Source organism: Pogona vitticeps, chromosome ZW-PAR (genome assembly GCF_051106095.1).
Source record: "Pogona vitticeps strain Pit_001003342236 chromosome ZW-PAR, PviZW2.1, whole genome shotgun sequence".
NCBI lineage: Eukaryota > Metazoa > Chordata > Lepidosauria > Squamata > Agamidae > Pogona > Pogona vitticeps.
This window is the reverse complement of record NC_135800.1, coordinates 7,116,901-7,136,388: the sequence shown is the minus strand read 5'-3', so window position 1 is coordinate 7,136,388 and position 19,488 is coordinate 7,116,901. Positions and strand designations below refer to the sequence as shown.

The following is a 19,488-nucleotide window of genomic DNA, read 5'->3' as shown; positions in this document are numbered from 1 at the left end:
AACTAAACAAACATGCATACATACATGCTCAGATTGGCTTTTAGTGACTATGCACAGGTAAAAGAATAAAGGGAGTATGCTGCCTATTTCCACCAGACTTTTACCTCACCTGCACTTTCCACCAAACTTCGGCCAGTCTTACCTGACTATTCAAGATACCTCACCTGCACTTTCTTTAATGCCACTGGTTTTCTGTCCAGAAGGCAAGTGGCCTTGTAGACTTCACTGAATTGTCCTCGTCCAATTTTCTTTTCTATCTGAAAGTCTGCTAAGGTGCAGCGATATGGGTATGATGTCAGATGCCTCTGTTTCAGAAGAAAAGAGAACTTTGAGCAAACCAGATTAAATGAGCACAAACACATAATAAAATAAAGCAGAAAAGCAATATCTTCCGTAACAAAACACAGTATAAGAACAGGTCGGGACACAGTATAAAATCTGGTGGGGGTTATGTTCTAAACTATCGTATGTGCAATATTCACATTAGAATTCCTGAAAGGGGATCCCCAAAAACTCCTCTTAAAAAAGTAACTGATACAGGATTGTGCTTTCTAACTTCCAGATCATAGCATAATGGACATTTAGAGGGTGAGGAGGAATCAAGCCAGGCTAGGGTGGGGCGGAATCCAATATAACGGTTAGAAATTCAAAACATCATACAGCCCACTTTTGTGCGGTTTGTTTAAAATTGGATTTGGTTCTGTCTGTCAAAATATTGCCCTGTTGGGAGTTCCTGGACCTGCTGCGGCTAACAGGCCACACTCTCAGGGGATGACAGAGGTGGCCATTCAATGCATGAGGACGGTACCAGGTCCGAGACGGCTACTCCACTGGACAGAAGGAGAGCAGGCACTTTTAGAAGGCTGTGTATGAAATTCAATCACATGGCATTGCATGTCATGGGTGTGGCAAGATGATCTCTTTGAGATAAAAGGTCTGGAATCAGTAAATGAATACAGTGGTGCCCCGCATAGCGACGTTAATCCGTTTCAGGATTAACGTCGCTATCCGAAAACATCGCTAAACGGAACAAAAAACCCCATAGAAACGCATTAAATCCTGTTTAATGCGTTCCTATAGGGCAAAAACTCACCGTTCAGCGAAAATCCTCCATAGGGACGGCCATTTTCGCCGCCTCGGTAAGCAAGGAATCCATCTAGAAAACAGCGGCGGCCATTTTGGAACCGCCTATCAGCTGTTGAAAAAGCATTGCTTTACAGTGATCAGTTCCCCAAGCAGGGAACCGATCATAGTAAAGCACTGCCAACCAGCCAGCTAGCCAGCCCGGGAGACAAGTGAGGGCTCGGGAGGAGAGCCACCAGAACACCCGGGCCTTGCCCTGCCTCCCCGCGGTCCCCGAAGCACCCCTCACCCCAGTCGCCGCTGCCGCCGGGAGGAGGGCCGCGGAACACCCAGGCCTTGCCCTGCCTCCCCGCGGTCCCTGAAGCACCCCTCACCCCAGTCGCCGCCGGCGCCGCCGGGAGGAGGGCCGCTGGAACACCCAGGCCTTGCCCTGCCTCCCCGCGGTCCCTGAAGCACCCCTCACCCCAGTCGCCGCCGCCGCCGCTGCCGCCGGGAGGAGGGCCGTGGAACACCCAGGCCTTGCCCTGCCTCCCCGCAGTCCCTGAAGCACCCCTCACCCCAGTCGCCGCCGGCGCCGCCGGGAGGAGGGCCGCTGGAACACCCGGGCCTTGCCCTGCCTCCCCGCGGTCCCCGAAGCACCCCCTCATCCCCTCCACTGCCGCCGCCGGTCAGCTGGGGGAAGCTGACGCTGAAGCCGGCATCTCAGCACAGCTCCGGAGGTGGGGGAATCCCTTCCCCCTCCCCTTCTGAAGCCCATGCTGAAGCCGGCATTTCAGCTCAGCTCCGCAGGATGGGGAGGGGAATCCCTTTTCCCCCATCCGCCGGAAGCCCCGCCCATCACCTGCGCGAAAATGGGGCGTAGGGGAAAATCGCAAAGCGATTTTCCCCCATTGAAAACATCGTTTTGCGATCGCTTTTGAGATCGCAAAATCACCTTCGGTATGCGGATCATTCGTTAAACGGGGCACCCGGTAAGCGAGGCACCACTGTAATGCCAATATTTGCAATTTCAAACAAATCTTCAAAACACTATCGGCTAGTGGTATCTATGGCTGAAAAATACCTCGTGGTAGGTGAGCGGCACAGTTGACTGCATGTTGCTTTTAACACCTTGCAATATGGCTCAGCCACGGAATGGACTGGACACCTCAGCTGATACACTCTGGCATCCGCCAAGACTACAGCTGCACATTTACATATGCAATGACCTAGATTTGCATTTGCTATCACAACCTATCAAACCTAATTAAAGCAACGGAGCCAAAAAGGGGATGTTAAACTACAGCACGAACAAAGGAGCAAACCCAGGTCAGACCAAAACATGCCAGAAACTACCCCACTGACGAGACAATTTGTTTTCCAGCTATATTTAGACAGATATAACTAAAATAGGGTGTTCCCAGTGGATGTGTTTCCAGACTAAACTGGAGGGTAGGGGAGTAAGGAAAGAATGTTTTAAAAAATTCCTGGGCGCAAACAACCCTCTGCTTGCCACTGACACTGTCTAGAACTAAAGATAGTGCCTGTACACTTATTTCCCTTCCACTGCCCCCCCCCCCAAAATATCTGGGAGCAGGAAGTTATGTGGAGACATTTGCTTGAGAAAGCAAGGGGAGGCAGGATGAGAAGCCCTATTCATGCTGGTCCAGCATCCCTCAGCTGTTTGAACCAAGGTATACAACATCTCTCACTATTTCAGTTTCCTCACCGTCAGTGTCAAGGTTCTGTAGCTCTTCTGCAGCCATGATTTTTGTCTTCCTAATGTTTCAGCTGCAGTCCTGCTTTCACAAAAAGCCATTTCGAGTCATTGCTGCTTGATGCCAGTAAGATGGCATAACAACACAAAACCACAGGTATTCCTCAAAATGTTCATATGGTGTGTTGGGTCCTCTTTTCCTCCTACGGCATCTTTGTGTGCTCTCTATGCCCACAAGCATGATCAGAAGGGCTTTGCTTCATCTTCTCAACTCCAGCTACCAGGCAGGAGATCAACACAAGGGTAGGAATGAAGGACCTGGCAACCACCCATTCGCTTCTTCACTGGCCCCAAACTAGAGCTACCCTAACTGCCGACCACAGAATGTTCTATACAGTAGAGGTTTCCCTCAGCTCACAGTGATTACAACTGGTCAGCCAGCTACAAAAAAAAATAACTCAAAGGGATAATATTGTTGGCTACCAATACAAACACATCTTCCTGAAAGGATACATTTTGGTTTTAAACAGCAGCACATTATTACAGTAACAGCAGCAGGGTGCACTGGCCCAATTAATATTGTGAATTTCCATTTAAAATGTTTAAGCAAACAAGGGAGCAGCCTGACTGGAATATTAATTATTTTTGTTTTGTGCAAGGTTTCTTCCCTTGCTCTCTGCAATGCATCATTAATTTTTAGGCAACTGTTCCTATGCTTTTAAAGTTCAGATGTCATCTGCATGACATTTACTGAAAACTGAGTTCACCTTTAAAAGACATCTGCAAGCTGCATTAGGAAGATTTAGCACGCAGGTCGTATATGGTACGTATGGAAAAGAATATGTTAATGACAGCACAGGAGGCGGCTCACCTTGTGATTTGATAAGATATATATGTATTTGCATGGATAATGCAGTGCAGAAACTTTGGCAGAAATTTTGCTTTTGGAACACAGGAAAACACAGTTAAAACACTACCTGAAGTCTAGTGGATTTGGGAACCTTTCTGCTTCAAAAATCTACGGCTTAAAAAATATACAGAAAATCAAAGCCCCATCTATGTTAAAATAATTGGCTTTGATTGGTTTGCACAAGTCTGCTTTGCTTATTTTCCTATTTATATGGTTTTGGCTTGTGCTATCTCTATATCAGCTACTATGCTAGCAACTGTGTTTTTGCACTAGGTCTCACTGTCTTAAGATTTCTACACAAGCAATTCTTTAACACATATTATTTGATTTTGTTAATGGTAAAATACAGTACCAAGATGCATGAGTTTTTTTTAAAAAAGTCTGCAGAAGGGTCTCTTAAAACTCTCATGGCATCTTTGGAATTTATGGAGCAAAGTGATCCAACAGGTATGCTGTTTCCAAGCCATGAAAGGGTTTCAAGGTAAGGTGTTAAAGGCTTCGAATTAAACTCAGAAAGGATCCGGAGTCCAGAACAGCTGTTTTAACACTGGCCTTGCCAATCTATGGTACAGATTATATGATGAAACCCAGACGCTACATACATCATCAGAAGTTGGCAAATACTTCCTTGTGTCATCAACAGGAGCCTGAACTGAGCCAGGAAATGAAGGAAAACACCAAGTTGGAAGAGGCAGGAAAGAGGCAGGCAGTTTTTCTGTCCGAGTAGCTCATAGCACAGCAGAGAGCCAATTAAAGGCATCCACCACACACACCTGACCCGCCTTGTCAGCCCTGTAATGCGCCTCCAACCTGCACCATCTGCACTGATACCACTTGGGAACTGGTGAAGCCCCAATGTGGAATGGCGTTACCACACTGAATACTGAAATGCTTTTGTTCTGAAGGGAAAGATCACGCTCCCAGTTAAAAAGGAACCAGTTCTTGGAGAAAACTGAGTGGATTGGAAATTCTGTTTGTTGAGCAGCAGGACAGGTTGCTCATCATCTTTGTTCACCGTAAAGGGAGGCAAGTGCATGAAATTACAGTTCGGTTCATCAGCATGGACACCTACAAAACGGCCTGATAAAACACAGCAGAATCAGCCGGCAGCTGAAATAATACAATGCAGGCTTAAAAAGAAGATTCACGTCAGCCCTACTGTGAACTGCTAGCCCAGACGCTTCTCGCCCATTCTGCAGCAATGCAGAGTGCGTTGGCAGGGATCCTAAATAAGCCCATCAACGGTTATATATTCACTTACTCTAATTAGCAAATTCCTAAACAGAAAGTTCTATTGTGAGTCATAAGGAAAAGGTTAACTAAAACACTAAATATAAATACAACAGATGAGCAGCAAGGGATGGTTCTAAACCACTTCTGCGAGCCTTCTGGGACGTGTTTTCGGCAAACAGTGATAGGCAGACAAATTTATCTGTCAACGCTGAACTGCCGTACCCTTTCCCAAAAGCGGTCCTCCCCTCAACCCTAAGGAGGAGAGGCCACAAAAGGACTATTATTGTAGCCTCCCAGTTTAGCTTCATACTTGAGAAGTTATCAGGAGGGAGGGAGGATAAGGATACCAATGGCCAGTAATCATGCTGACTGTGCATTACCTCTAATATTGGAGACAGTAAGCCTCTGAGGAACAGTTGCCCGAGGGATATGTGCAAGGAATGTGGGTGCGGGTGCTACTGGCTTCACATCCTGATAGGCTTAATCAGTTGATCATTGTGGAAAATAAATGCTGGACTAGACAGACCTTTGATCTAACACTGTATATCAGAGGTCCCCAACCCCCAGTCCGCGGCCCCCTGGGCAGGACTGGGCAGCAGACACAGATCTCCTGCCCCCCCCATGAGTGTGCCGCATGCATACGCGTGAGTGCCACGCCCCCCCCCAACCAGTCCGCAGTTGGGAAAAAGTTGGGGACCACTGCTGTATATGATCCAACCCAGGATGGCTCTGCTAGCATTTTTATGGATGCATTTATGGCACCCCAAAAATGCACTGATGAGTTCATGCCCTTCTGCTACTTTAAGGTAACTCTCTTTGAGAGGAAGACAGGGAATAAGATTATTTCTAGTAGTCTTCTTTCCTCAATTCACCAAAACTAATGATAGAAAATACATAAAAAATAAACTGTTACAACCAATGAATTGCTTTTTGTGAGAAAATTTATAAAAGGATTAGTCTTCCCATGTCAAACAAAACCCCGAAAATGTGTTGCTTAGAAATCTAAATCTACTTTACAAGGCCTTAAATATACTATCTGCTCTTCTTTTCTCCACACAATCAAGATCTTCTGCTCTTTTAAAAAAAAGAGAGAGAGAGAGAGCGAGAGAGAGCTTCCTACAGTGTTGGAAACTGCTGTCATATCTCCTTTATCAATCTTTTCACCAGAAGTTCCAAATCTTTAGGAACATACCTTTCTTTGGGACATGCTTTTCAAATCCCAAACAATCTCCGTTGCTCTCCTTACTTCTTTTCCACTCTTAAGCATAAGCGTACAGATAGAGCAAGAAATTTAAGAGATGGTGAATGGCCAAAAATACACTAAAATATGACCACATGTGACTATGAGGCATCCTAACGCCAGACCCACCAGAGTATGCATAGTTATTAGCCACTAATTACACTTAACTATGCTATTACAAATTCTAACATGTGTTTTAAGATGCCATGAATATATCTGCTGTATAAGAACACTTCCTAATCTTGTTCATGGAATAATTACATGGGCTCCATCCTGCCAAATGAGACTGTAATTAACCCTAATTGCTCAAAATGTAACTTGGCTAATTCGAGGAGATCAATTACTATTAAATGACTTAATATGACAAATTGCTGCATTAGGAGGGGGGCTGTGCTCCACACACAGGGTATTTTGACGAAGTGCTGAGCACCATGTGTTCACAGGCGACTCATTGTTTTAGTAAATCTCATAACTGCGCTTTGCCTTTGCCTCCTTAATGAATGAGTTCAGCAACGAATGTTGGGACTCTCCCAAACACAAATGCTGCTGATTTTTTTTTCTTTCCAACAACAGCTTTAATCATTCTGCATCATCAGCGGGCAATAGCAGCAGCCCACTTTTCAAAGGAAGCAAGCTTTGCTCCAAGGACTCTTCAGAGTGCACGATTCAACACTCTCACTAAGTGTAAAGGAATGCAGCAGGGTCCTCTTCTGCCACAGAAAAAGATGTTACGCATTTTACTACTGCTGTTGTCAAAATAGCAATAGAGGGTGAGAAGAATCTGATCTAACAGCCGTGAAGAAAATGCAGCAAGAAAAAGTCCCACGGTCAGCAGTGAAAGAAATGGAAGTCAGCTGGAAGAAAAGTCTATATGGAGGTGGACAACTTGAATGACATTCCAGATGTTGCTAGACTACAACTCCCAAGATCCCTCTGTTCCACACTAAGCTGGTGAGGGCTACTGGGAGTGAATAGTCCAATACCATCTGGAGGGCCAGATGAAATGTTTGGGAAATGGCAGCATTGTGCATAAAGAGGTTGTTTTGTTTAAGATTGGGCTTTTTTTTTTTAAACACCCGAACCTGGTCTGAATATGGAATCATTCTCACATTGGTGTAAACACATGTATGTGTACGTACTCTTCAAATACGAATAATTGTGCCAAGAATAAAAGATGAAGGCCAAGACCATCCCGAAATTCAAAACATCTGGATGAAAGGAGCCATGCTATTGATCTAATGCATTTAGTTTGCCTATTCTGCAGGTTCTGGTTGGTTCACAATGTGCTATCAGAGTAGTTACCCAGAAAACTGGTCATGAAATTTAGAAGAACTGTTCAAACTATATCTAAACTGCAATAGTGCTTTGATTACAATACAAATAATTCATTCAAGTCCCCCTCCTCATTAGAAGCCCCCTTTCTTCCTTCTTCCCAAGCAGCTCAAGGTGGTGGCACCCCACGGGCTTTTCCTCTGCCCCCAGTTTGATCCTCACAACAATGCTTGATCTTAGTCAGATTTGAGCCACTGTAGCACGCTGGCTCTTTAAAAGATGTCACAGCACTTAAAGAACACAATCAGAGCCATTATCATTTGTACCATCTGAAGAAAGGACTCTTGCTGTTAAGAACAGCTCAGAAAGATGGCTATTTTTCCACAAGGAGACTTTTAATTCTGGGGGTACGGAGATAATCAGACTGCTCAGATTCAATATTTTAGAACTGCTAGTTTCAGAATTTGAGTTTGGATATCTGTTAACATTTTCAACATAGGCAACAAGGAGAAGGGAAACAGCTGCTTACTTGTGCATCGTGCTGGTATTCCGGGCCCGCCACCTTGCAGAGTGGGTTGTTCTGGTCCCCTAGATGATGTGGATGATTGTGTTGTCCGTCCATGGTAACATACCAGAGTCTGCCTTTAAATGCAGCTGAAACAAAATCAGAAATTAAGTCTAAGTTAAGGTATATGCCTGGCAGAACAAAAGAAGACCAATGTGATGAACCAAAAAGCACTCTTCCCCTCTCAGAATGTACACGCATGCAAGTTAAACTCCTGAATCAGAAGCTCTGACCTTTCTCCACCTCAGGAAGGGAGCAAAGTTTTGTCATTTGTAAGGGCACAAGCAAATAATTACTTGAGCATTCAGATTTATTGAGCTTCTGTCTATATTCAGTTATGGTGAGGTCTGAACCCAGCCCTCTGGTTTATCGGCCCCTGCACAAGTTGGAGTCATAGGCCAAGAACAACTCATGGCTGAGGACCCTGGTTTGCTGAATATGGGGGGAAAGGGGGAAATGACAAACCAAATTGACAGATTAGGATGTCACAAACAAGTTGTGCACAAGAAGTCTGGGTTCATTTCCTCTCTCCCACCCTCAGCAGCAGCAATAAAGCGAACATCAGCATGGCACCTGTGTGTGATTAGTCACATTTCCAAAGAATTCCTTGTATCGAAACACCGCCAAGGTCATTTCTATAAAGCCCTACCTTAAATATAATTGCCAGGAGCTGTTGAGCAGCGAAAGCTACATGCAAACTCCTGAACCACTCCCATAATCAAATAAGGGCAATTACTACTCCATTACTGGTAGTAATTCGCTTTCTAGAAGCACAACCGTCTCTTGAGACAGCGGGAATCAAGAGGAAAGAAGCAGCGGTAGAAGATTTTGGGAAACTTAAACCTACATTGCTCCCCTGAAACAAGTTTCTGAAACAGGGACTTAAGAAAAACTATTTCAGACATTGACCAACCACAAACCTAAGACAAGGTGCGTTGTGGCGCAGTGCTTAAAACTGCTGTACTGCAGCCCAAACTGTGCTCATGACCCAGATTGCCGGCTCAAGGTTGACTCAGCCTTCTATCCTTCCGAGGTCTGCATAATATTTATTTATTTGTTTGTTTATTTGTTTGTATACCGCCCATCTAGAACTTGTCTACTCTGAGTGGTTTACGTATAACATAAAAAAATAAACTAACATAAAATCCAGATTAATCCAAGATGGGAAAGGAAAAAAGAAAGAAGGTAAATAAGAGGAGGAAGAAGGAGAGAAAAGAAAAATAAGAAAAGGGGAGATAGGCTAGGTAATGGCTGTAGGGAAGGCCTGCCTGTATAGCCATGTCTTCAATTTAATTAACTTGTAAACCTCTCACAGAGTGCTTTAAGTACTATGGGGAGGTATATAAGCAGCATGCTTTTATATGGTGGCTACAGTGCTTTGTTGCAGCAAAAAAAAAAAAAAAGGTAAGAGTCCTGTGACACCTTAAGAATATCTAAAGATAAACTCAGATTACATTTCAATAGTGGTAAATAGGGTGTCTTTTTAACTGAATGTGGAACAGCAAGACCACTTATGTTGCTTTTTGTCAAAATGTATCTCAAAAGCGGTGTTGATAAATACCCACCTATGAATCAGACCTCAGAATCAACAGTGAGTGACTAAGTGGCAGACACTCTGATCCGATTACTTGCCTAGAAAGCATGCTCATATACAAGGACTGTGCAGTCAGACCTAATTTAGATTCCTCTGAAAAGGGAAGGACTGAAACGAAGAGCATGATGGGAAGGCAAGTACTGTAACATAAAGCACCCGTATGCAAACTTATCAGTGTTGATATATAATTCTTCTTATATGCATTCATGAAAAACAATGTCACATTTACAACATAAATTTCCCCAAAATTCAATTTCTCACCAGTCTTAGAAACTAGCAGACTATATAATTGCTTACATCATGATTCTGAGTCCAGAGATTAAAAAAAGAATTTGATTTACAGCATAACTGCTGGGAAATGGATAGGGACCATTTACAAAACCCTCAGGCGCCCCCAAGTCTCTATTGAAGAACAAGAGAATATTTGTCTGTCTCCAGATTAGTGAGTTATATCACTTTGAAAGAAAGAAAAGTAATCATGGGAGATGGAGAACCAATATTACAACAGTTAGCAAGTTTTTAAAAGTGAGAAATGAGCAGCCCGGTTACCAATATATCTGTGACCTGTCTAAATCCTTTGAAGCTATTTGTGTTTTTCATCATCCACACATTGTTTTACATATCATACGAGCCTATGGCTTTGGTGCATGTCATTGCAACACATCTGGGGGGGGGGGAACAAATATATACAAAATAATTTCAAAAAGTCGGTAGAGGTTACACCTGGTTAATGTAACATTTGCCTTTATTTAGGCCTAGCTTCAAAATTTGAGAGATGTCAAATGTCATGGTATAGTTCAGTGGTTCTTAACCTTGGGTTACTCAGGTGTTTTTGAACTGCAACTCCCAGAAACCCCAGCCAGCACAGCTAGTGGTGAAGGCTCCTGGGAGCTGCAGTCCAAAAACACCTGAGCAACCCAAGGTTAAGAACCACTGGTCTAGTTGATTTAAACCATGGTCTATCTATCTCTACACCCAAGCAGGGCGGAAAATCACTTCTGAAATAGGGAAACCATGTCTTCAAGCAATGCACATACATAGCAGGCATATTCCAAGTGGGCTCATGAGGACCCTGCAGAGGAAGCTGGGTGTGCCTGTAGACAAGGAAGAGACAAGAGAGAGAGAGAGCCATTAACCGCTCAGGGCTGCATAAACATCCACAACAAGCCTTTCGGCTTGGCTAGTATTTGTTTCAAAGCATCTTTGCTTGCACAGCTTTTAGACAGGAGTAACGATGAAATACCATTTTTGAAAAGCGATATGCAGAAGCCGGCACATGACACCAGCACTGATCTTCACTGACACCAAAGGGACAAGCTGTCCTGCTCAAAACCAGCATCTATTCTGGGATGTCGGTGGCAAGCATGCTATATAGGTAGATTACTCCCAAGAGACCAAGGACAGCGAGGGGCAGATACACACATCCTGGATGTGGCAGATACCTTAACTCCATAGGAAACAAATGCTGCCCTTAGGAAGATCCTCAACAGACTGCAGGAATCCTGCTTTGAAAGTATCTATGAAAAAGAAGGTGTATGCTTCTCAGGGATTCGAGCACTTGGCAGAAAGAATCAGGCCAGAGAACCCTACAGAGAAAAATCTCTCAGTCATTCCTGTGTTTCCTTTCTAAACATTCTCATGAGTAAGGGGGCCACAGCCAATGTTATAGTGAGATGTATTCCATGTCTTGCACTGACCACCGTTTAATTTTAAAAACAGATTAAAACTTTTAAAAATGAGATACTGCTGAACTAGATATTCACTTAAGTATGTAAAATGAGGAGCATGTACCCCTATGTACAAATTAAACCTTCATCTGAACCACAGGTTTACAGAGGTACGTGTGCAAAGGAAACCTTGCAATCTGCATTTATTATATAGTTTTATGTGTCACTAATTTTAATACATCATAGAGAGAGACAAGAACTACTGGCTTCCACTGGATTTTCATTTGAGTAAAACTGGTTAGGACTGGGGAGTAAACCTAATTAGCCAATGCTGTCTGACAAGACTGGAGAAGTCTTTGAAACGTTCAGGTGCCAAAATAATTTTATGTGCTTCAATGACAAGCCACCAGGGATTTTTTTTCCAGCTTTGCTCATCAGTCAGAATTCTGTGCACATAAATTAACCCAGTAGCCAACTTCTACTGGACTTTGTTCTAAATGAAAAGAAAAAGAAAAAGAAAAGAAAAGCTATATTTTCCTTCAGCTGAGTACTCAAATATATCAAGAAGGGAAATGGTCCAAACAACCTTCTTTCCTGAACTGGATGTTCTTGTTCTGCTTTCTCAAGTAGCTGCAGGCAAATTTCTGGCCTGCAATTTGCGTGCTATTCAACTAGCACACGCAAGTAACATTTGTAGCTAAGAACTGCCTCTAAAATGTACTGACTCTTTCGATTAAGGCTCACCCAATCTGTTGCATGTGGGGAACGAAGACCTCAATCAGGATGTTCCTCTAATAAGGTGCAATGCAGCAGTGGAATTTTGCAATGAAGTCCAGCTGACTGATGCACGAGAACATACACAGACTTTTCGTCAAGCTAAACAGTCCAGCAATCTGGAAAAACAACAGCTTTTGCCACCTCGTGCAGGAATCTGACAGGTGCATTTTGGAAGGCAGATGTGCCCAAGGCATTTGGTAACAAAGCCCAGGATCATTAGTTACAAGATATCCATTAAAGAAAGGAACTTCACAACTGCCTCTGTTCGCAGTTGATGCACCCTGATGGATGCCCAAGGAGCATTCCTGTTCCAGATCAGGCTCAACAACAGCTGTGATCAGCTTAATCAGGTATAAGCATGTATCTTTGGATGCCTGCACCCCAACCACAGGCCAAATAATTCTCCCGGATGAACAAACAGCATGACTAGCAAGGAATACCTCCCATAGCAGAAAACACAGCAGCAGGAACTGTGCCCACCACATGTCCACTTCCCTATGCCAACACACTTATCTCCTTGCTATGCACATCCAGCTGTTTTACATATGGCTGGCTCTCAGCCTTTTCTGCAGCCAGCAATGCCATGAGCAGTACGATAGCCAAGCACTCAAGATTTAACAAACATTTGAGGCAATCTGGAGGGTGACAGGACAAAGAAGGCTTTCTTTCTCTCTTTTTTAACACAGAAGCCTCTGAGTCCAACAAACCAGCTGCCTTTTAATGGGAACTGTCCTGAACTGGTTCCTTCTTGCAATTCTTATTTTAAGTGCTCTGAGGGAGCGCTGTAACATTACAACAGACCTACGTAACACTTTCACAAGCTGTCTTTTTAAACTTCTACTAGCCCATGCAAGACAGCAAAGCACAAGCCTAGTAAGGAGAGAGGGATGCCCAACTCACTCGTTTTGGTACAAGCTCTGCAAACCTTGAGCCCTCTAAGCATGTTAGATTCATGTCATGCCTTTCTCAACCACTGTGGCCATCTTGCTAGAAAGTGCAGCAGACCTGAAACAACTGGGCTGGGAAAGACGAATCTAGCCATCTCATGCTCTCCCAAAGAAGTGTCTGAAGAAGGGGACTGTAATCCACAGTGAAATAAATCTGCTAGTCTTACTGATGCCACATGGGCTCCAAATCTGAAGAACAAAAATGCAACAACTCCAAAGTTATCCACAATTGAAGTTTCCAACCAGCATGAAAAACACACACTATGATTCTCAAAGACAAATAATACCATGCTTCTGGGATACTCAAACACCAAGATAAGGAGGAAAGAGAGGTTACTTACCTGTAACCATGGTTCTTTGAGTGGTCCTCTGTGAATCCACACAAATGGGTTAATCTGCGCCTGCACAGAACTCCTCAGAACTTTCTAGAGCTTAAAAACACATGATTAGTGGGCCGTTCCCCCGTGGAGAACATGCTTCGACTGCCTAGAGGTTCCTCGGTTCCTAAAGAAGTCCGCCGCTGTCAGAAAAATGAAAAACAACAACGTGACAGACAGAGGGGAGAACAGGCGGGATGTGTAGATTCACAGAGGACCACTTGAAGAACCATGGTTACAGGTAAGTAACCTCTCTTTCTTCTTCGTGGTCTCTGTGAATGCACACGAATGGGTGGCCAGCAAGCTCATTTACTGGTCAGTGGGACGTCACGTTAGAAGTGAAGTAAGAACTGCCCTGCCGAAGCCGGCGTCATTCTCGGCTCTGACATCCAGTCAATAATGTGTGATAAATGTTGAGGGTGTAGACCAAGTGGCAGCTCGACAGATATTGGAGACGTCAATACCACGAAGAAGAGTGGTAGATGTAGACATGGCCCTGATGGAATGGGCTTTAAGGATGTCTGGTGGGGGCTTACCCACCAAATTGTACGTCAGAGTGATAGCCTGGTATATCCACCTAGATATGCTCTGCAATGAGGGTGGAGAACCCTTGCGGGGACCATGGTAACAAATAAAGAGAGGGGATTTTGGAAATCTTTTGTCCTGGAGATGTTAAAGGCTAGGGAACGTCTGACGTCAAGAGTACGTAGCATGTGCTTTAGATCCGATGGTAGAGAAGGGAAGAGAGATGGAGGGACAAGAGGCTGATTGAGGTGAAAGTCTGAAACAACCTTAGGCAGGAACGAAACATCAGGATAGAGAGTAACCTTATCAGGATGAAATTGAAGGTAAGGGGCATCGGCCCTGAGAGCTGCCAGCTCGCTAGCTCAGCGAGCAGAAATTATGGCAACCAAAAATAGTGTCTTGAGGGAGAGAAGCTTGAGATGAGTCGTGGCAAGCGGCTCGAAAGGACGGCGAGTGAGAGCATGAAGGACAGTCTGTAGGGACCACTGGGGAAGTGGTGGTCTCTGAGGGGGGAGAATCTTCTCTAGGCCCCTGAGGAATCTCTTTAAGGTCGGGTGAGAAAAGAGGTGCGAGGCTTCTGACCCAGGTGGTTGATGATCTACAATAGCAGAAATATAGACTTTCAAGGTGGAATGGGAGAGATCCCGGTGGAACAGATGTAGAAGGAAAGTGAGAAGAGTATCCAACAAAACTGGTACTGTTGGTAGACTCTTGGAGGCACCAAAGGTCAAAAAAGTCCTCCGCTTGTAGAAATAAAGTAACTTAGTGGAGGGTTTCCTGGCCTTGTCCAGGACTGTAGCTATGGAAGGGGAATCCTTCACAGCGGCTAAAATGAACTAAGGAACTGCTAGGCGATCAGAGCATGTGCTCCATGGGGGAACGTCCCATTAATCAAGTGTTTTTAAGCTCTAGAAAGTTCTGAGGAGTCCTGCGCATGCACAGATTAACCCATTTGTGTGCATTCACCGAGACCACAAAGAAGAAGCGATTTTTTGTGAATAGGTATGTATTTGTGTACAAGGATAGTACATTTGATGTCCCTCATATATTCGCGCAGGAAAAGGTGGAAGAGTGCCTTCGCTTGTATCAAAACAGGAGGTTGATGTGTGCTTCAGAGATCTCAGTATGGAGCATCAAAAGGTAAATGTGTGGACTATGTTTTTTACTCCATCTACTATGAAAGATGCAGAATGCTGAATAAAACACCATACACTATATATTCAACATGTTCCCTCTTAGGCAAAAAGGGTTAACACTTTAACAGGATTGTGGTGCTGAGCAGAAGCAGAACTAGAAAGAAAACAAAATGCCTTAAAGTTTAAGGACTACAAAATCAGTGGCTGGAACTTGGGTTATGAATGTGAAACTAAGTTATTCTGACTAACTCTGTTTCACACGTTAGCTGCATAAGACCCTGAATATATGTGTAAAGATATCTGCAGTCACTCCAAGTAGATGCAAAACATGCTGTGGTACGGCATCAGTGATGTGTGCAGTGGGTCCCGAAAAGAAAGCTAGCCAGTGCTTCTAGGCTCTAATGTGTGAGACTGGCCTATGCCTGATGCCAAAAACACGCTCCTCTTTGCAGACCTTTCTCTTTTTTTAGCCATAGGTTAGTAATAAGGGGAAAAAGACTAAGGAACATACATTAAAGAGCGCTTCTTTCTTATTTATCAGAAATAAAGAGTGCAGCTCAAGGAAATAAAAAGTGTTTCCTCTGTTGCATCAAGACAAGGTCAAAATCTCACCTTATGCAAGCGTTGTGCAAAAATCCCAACGAAACGACACAATACATATGCAAGTTCTACCACAAGCTGTATGTCTTATGTCTACAAATGTGTTTCATTTATAAAAAAACATATTTTGAATCAAGATAAAGGAGACAAAACACCATGAAACTATGAAATAATTCAAACTATTTTGAAAACCAAGCACCAAAATGATACAGCTTTCCCTTTTCACTCTCTCTGTTGCCTGATAATGTTCTCTCTCTTGCTGGCTTATAAAATAAATCTGCCAAGATACTTCACAAGATTACCAATATATTTAAATGATGGCCTTGGTTTGAGATTATATTGCCTCCTCACGGTGTATGTGTGTGACAAGGCAGCAGCCGTATCTTGGGAGAGGCTTATTTCCTAGTGACTTTTATTGTCCATTATCTTACAGCATTTATGCCAGAACCATGATGTCTTGTAGGAATATTTCACAACAGAAATATCTGTGTCGTTAGTATTCTCACAGCAATTTACTCAGATCAACCTTTAAATCTCATCCATCATGCTGAAGCGCTTTGGCAAAGCAAGCAACAGTAATATATGCTTCCTTGTAGAACCTAATTACCAACTACGTTAAGCAGCAGCGCCTGCCTCCCTTCGACCCTCCCATAACACAAGCAAACAGAAAACTCAGAGGCAGGCTCCAGGTCCCTCCCTCTCTCACATCTTCTCAGGAAGAAGAGCACCAGTTCACTGGAAGCAGGCTGACACTGCCTGGCATGTGACAAATATCCTTGAACTCAACAATTAAGCGTCTGACGCATTGCCAAAAACCAAGGAGCATTTACTGTAAACCTCTGACAAGTTTAACTCCTTTGCTTGCCTTTCGCAGAAGTCAGTTCAAGAAGATTCGAAATTACCATAATGCAGCTTAACATGAAAAGACACAGAAAAGTATGACAAGGTGTAACATACACCTTTCAAGGCTTAAGCTCTGTTAAAAGAGATGGAAGATAAGAAAACTGTCATATGGTATGTGGGGAAATCCTGCAAAGAATTCCAATCCCTTAGGAAGGGGACCTAAGATCTTTTTAGATCTATGCCTGACTTTTAAGTAACTTTTCTCTCAATGCATATTTTGACTGCAGCTTTAGAGGGGATACAGGCTAGATACACCTAATAGTAGGAACTTCAATTCCCCAAAATTCACCAAAGAGGCACTCTTTGCTCATCCTCCCATTCTCTGGATTTTTTGGCACTTCTTGAGTACTAAGACAAAGCACCAAAATTATCTACTCTTCCCCCCATCCCAGCTCTCATCTGTCTCTCTTCTTTTCTCAAACACACACACACAATTGGCTTGTATAACTTCCCACTGCTGCCGCTTGCTAATGTACCACAGAACTATTATTATTTTTTGCAGGTTTTTAATTTCTGTACTCCCAAGATTCCCCCTTGAGCCTTTTAATACACAACCCATCACTTATTTTCCCCAATTCCTACCAAGCCCTGTGCCTGGAATGTAGTGAAGCAGGCTGGGGGTAGCAGGGAGAGGAAACATCAAATTGTTACTTTTGTGAATAAGAGCAAGTTGAAAGCCCCTTACATCAGCCATGTTTCTACGCCATATTTAAAACCAAAAGAATTAACGGCAGAAACAACTTTTTAAAAACGTTCTAGTTTCTTCCAAAGCATATAGAAGGGACATAATGGATGGCAAAGAAACAGAGAGGAGTACTTATGTACTTTTTACAGAGGATGCCAAACATGAAAGGCTGTTGGTAATGAGCTTTCATATTCCAGACCCTATGATGGAGCATAAATATGAATATTCTAACACTCGAAGCATGTGCAGATAGTTACACATGTGCTCTTTGGTTGGGAACAGGGGAGTGGATGCCCATGTCAGTCACCTACATCTCTTTCTGCTTTTGTCTATCACTTGTGAGGGTGTCATTGGCTAAGTAGCTATAACTAAATACTTAATAAAGTCACTATGAAAAATCCCAGCCTCTGGTAGGAGACAAATGAGAATAATTAACCAATAAACAAAACAACAGAAGTTTGCTACAAGTGCAGAATCCACGTAAAGAACTAGACAACGACCATGAAGATAATCTCAGGTACACAAGGAAAAAACTATGCAGCCATCCTTCCTAATCTATCATAACAGTCTTCCAAGACATGATGGAAAGATGGTGCCATCAGTGCTACACAGTTAGCCTCTCAAGATGCCACAACACTTCCCCATCCCCACAACAAACGAAACTATACTTTAAAACTAAGCAGTAAAATCTCGTTGGCCCTTCAGTTTTATACACCTTTAGAATTAACACAATTTATGCAAGTGGGAAGTACCATTAGGGCCTTGTTGTGTCTATGAGTAAGCTTTACCAGTGTCCCAACACAGGCAAAGAACTAAGACTCACTTGCTAGCCAAGCTTCCGAAATTTATTCGCAATGTTCTACTAAAAAGGATAAAAACTATTTTCATTGCTTACTACAACAACTGATTAATTAAAATTGCGACCGCCACTGCAGTATATTGTTCCATACTAAACTGTAAGTGAAAAATGTGAAGTTTGTCAGCGTTGGCTCTCTCAAGATGTCAATAAAACAAACGCTACTAGTCTGTGTTTCAATATTCATGGCAAGCTTCCCACCCTGTTTGAAATAAATTCTCCACCCAGCTCATGTTTACATTCTTGTCTTTAGTCAGCAAGATTAATCTTTCAACAGAAATACAGTAGATGTTCCTACAGAGTATTCATTCATAAAAAAGGTTCAATGAATACAGAATATCTTTATCTTTCAGAAGAGTGACTTTATTTGTTGTAACCTTCCCTTTCTTCCTTTCCATCTGCCAAGGTGTGGAAGCAATGCATATTTTGGAAGCTAAAAGTAGGGTGGTTGACTTTAATCAACAAGGAAAAAAGTTAACACTGATCAATCATACTTCACACTGATACTTCACTGATGGAAATCTGATCATAAGCTTGTGCTAATTTACAACTGATATACTGTATTATTAATACTGAGAATCTGTGGACAAAGTGATGGACTAGGACTCAGGAGACCTGGATTCAGATCTCTACTCAGTGATGGAAATTCATGGGAGTTAGGTGGCAGCACTGGTAAAAACCACTCCTTAAGCATCTCACATGCCCTGAAAACTCTAAGGTTACCATAAGTCCGAAGCATGTAAACTCACACAGCAGAGATGGGCAAACTGTGGCCCATTCGACTATAATTCTGTCAGTCCCAACCAGTGCAGCAAATGGTCTGAAAATGGGATAATGGGAGTTTCTGTTCACTGTCATCTGGAGGGCCACAAATCTCTCTTCCCTGATCTAATCAGAGCATTGCCCTATCCAGGACGACATAAATCATACCTCAGGTTCACTTCCAAATGAGCCCATGTTGAGTGTCATTTGGATGTCAACATTTTTGACCGACAGCTTGGGCTTTTGGCCCCTGTAGAAAGGGGAAAGTAGTTCAAGCAAGGAGTGGAGCTAAAACATGCTCTCCACACTAATTTAACCCTTCTGTCATTTAACCAGGCCTCCAGCTAACCAGTTCTGTTGCCCAAGACTCCGGTTACTTCAGCCTTCTAAAGCCCCCTTTTTAAAGGGAAGACATATTAAAAGAGATGAAGGCAGATTCTGTCCACTACTGTATGCCAAAGCAAACTTCCAAGCTTGCCAACTGAAACCCACAGCAGAGATCAAAGAATCCACATTCCACCCAAGCACTTTCAGGATGACTTTTTTTCAATGTGCTTTTTGAATAGCAGCAGGCACAAGCAAGCCCAGCCCCAGAGCATATATACTACAAATAGACCCCAAGAGAGGATGAAACTTCCCATGTTTACTGATTGGCAGTAT

At 43.3% G+C, this 19,488-nt stretch overlaps 1 protein-coding gene across 4 annotated transcripts in view; it reads right to left on the bottom strand.

Moving 5' to 3' along the window:
• Positions 1-19,488, bottom strand: part of NEK6 (NIMA related kinase 6) — a 113,569-nt gene that overhangs the window by 31,835 nt on the left and 62,246 nt on the right. For all 4 annotated transcript variants that reach the window (XM_072984655.2, XM_072984654.2, XM_072984653.2 and 1 more), the window contains exons 2-3: positions 7,964-8,088; positions 165-305 (exon numbers count right to left, since the gene is read on the bottom strand). In XM_072984655.2, coding sequence (XP_072840756.1) covers positions 165-305; positions 7,964-8,056 — 234 coding nt within the window. In that variant the 5' untranslated portion in view covers positions 8,057-8,088. The remainder of the gene's footprint in view (positions 1-164; positions 306-7,963; positions 8,089-19,488) is intronic.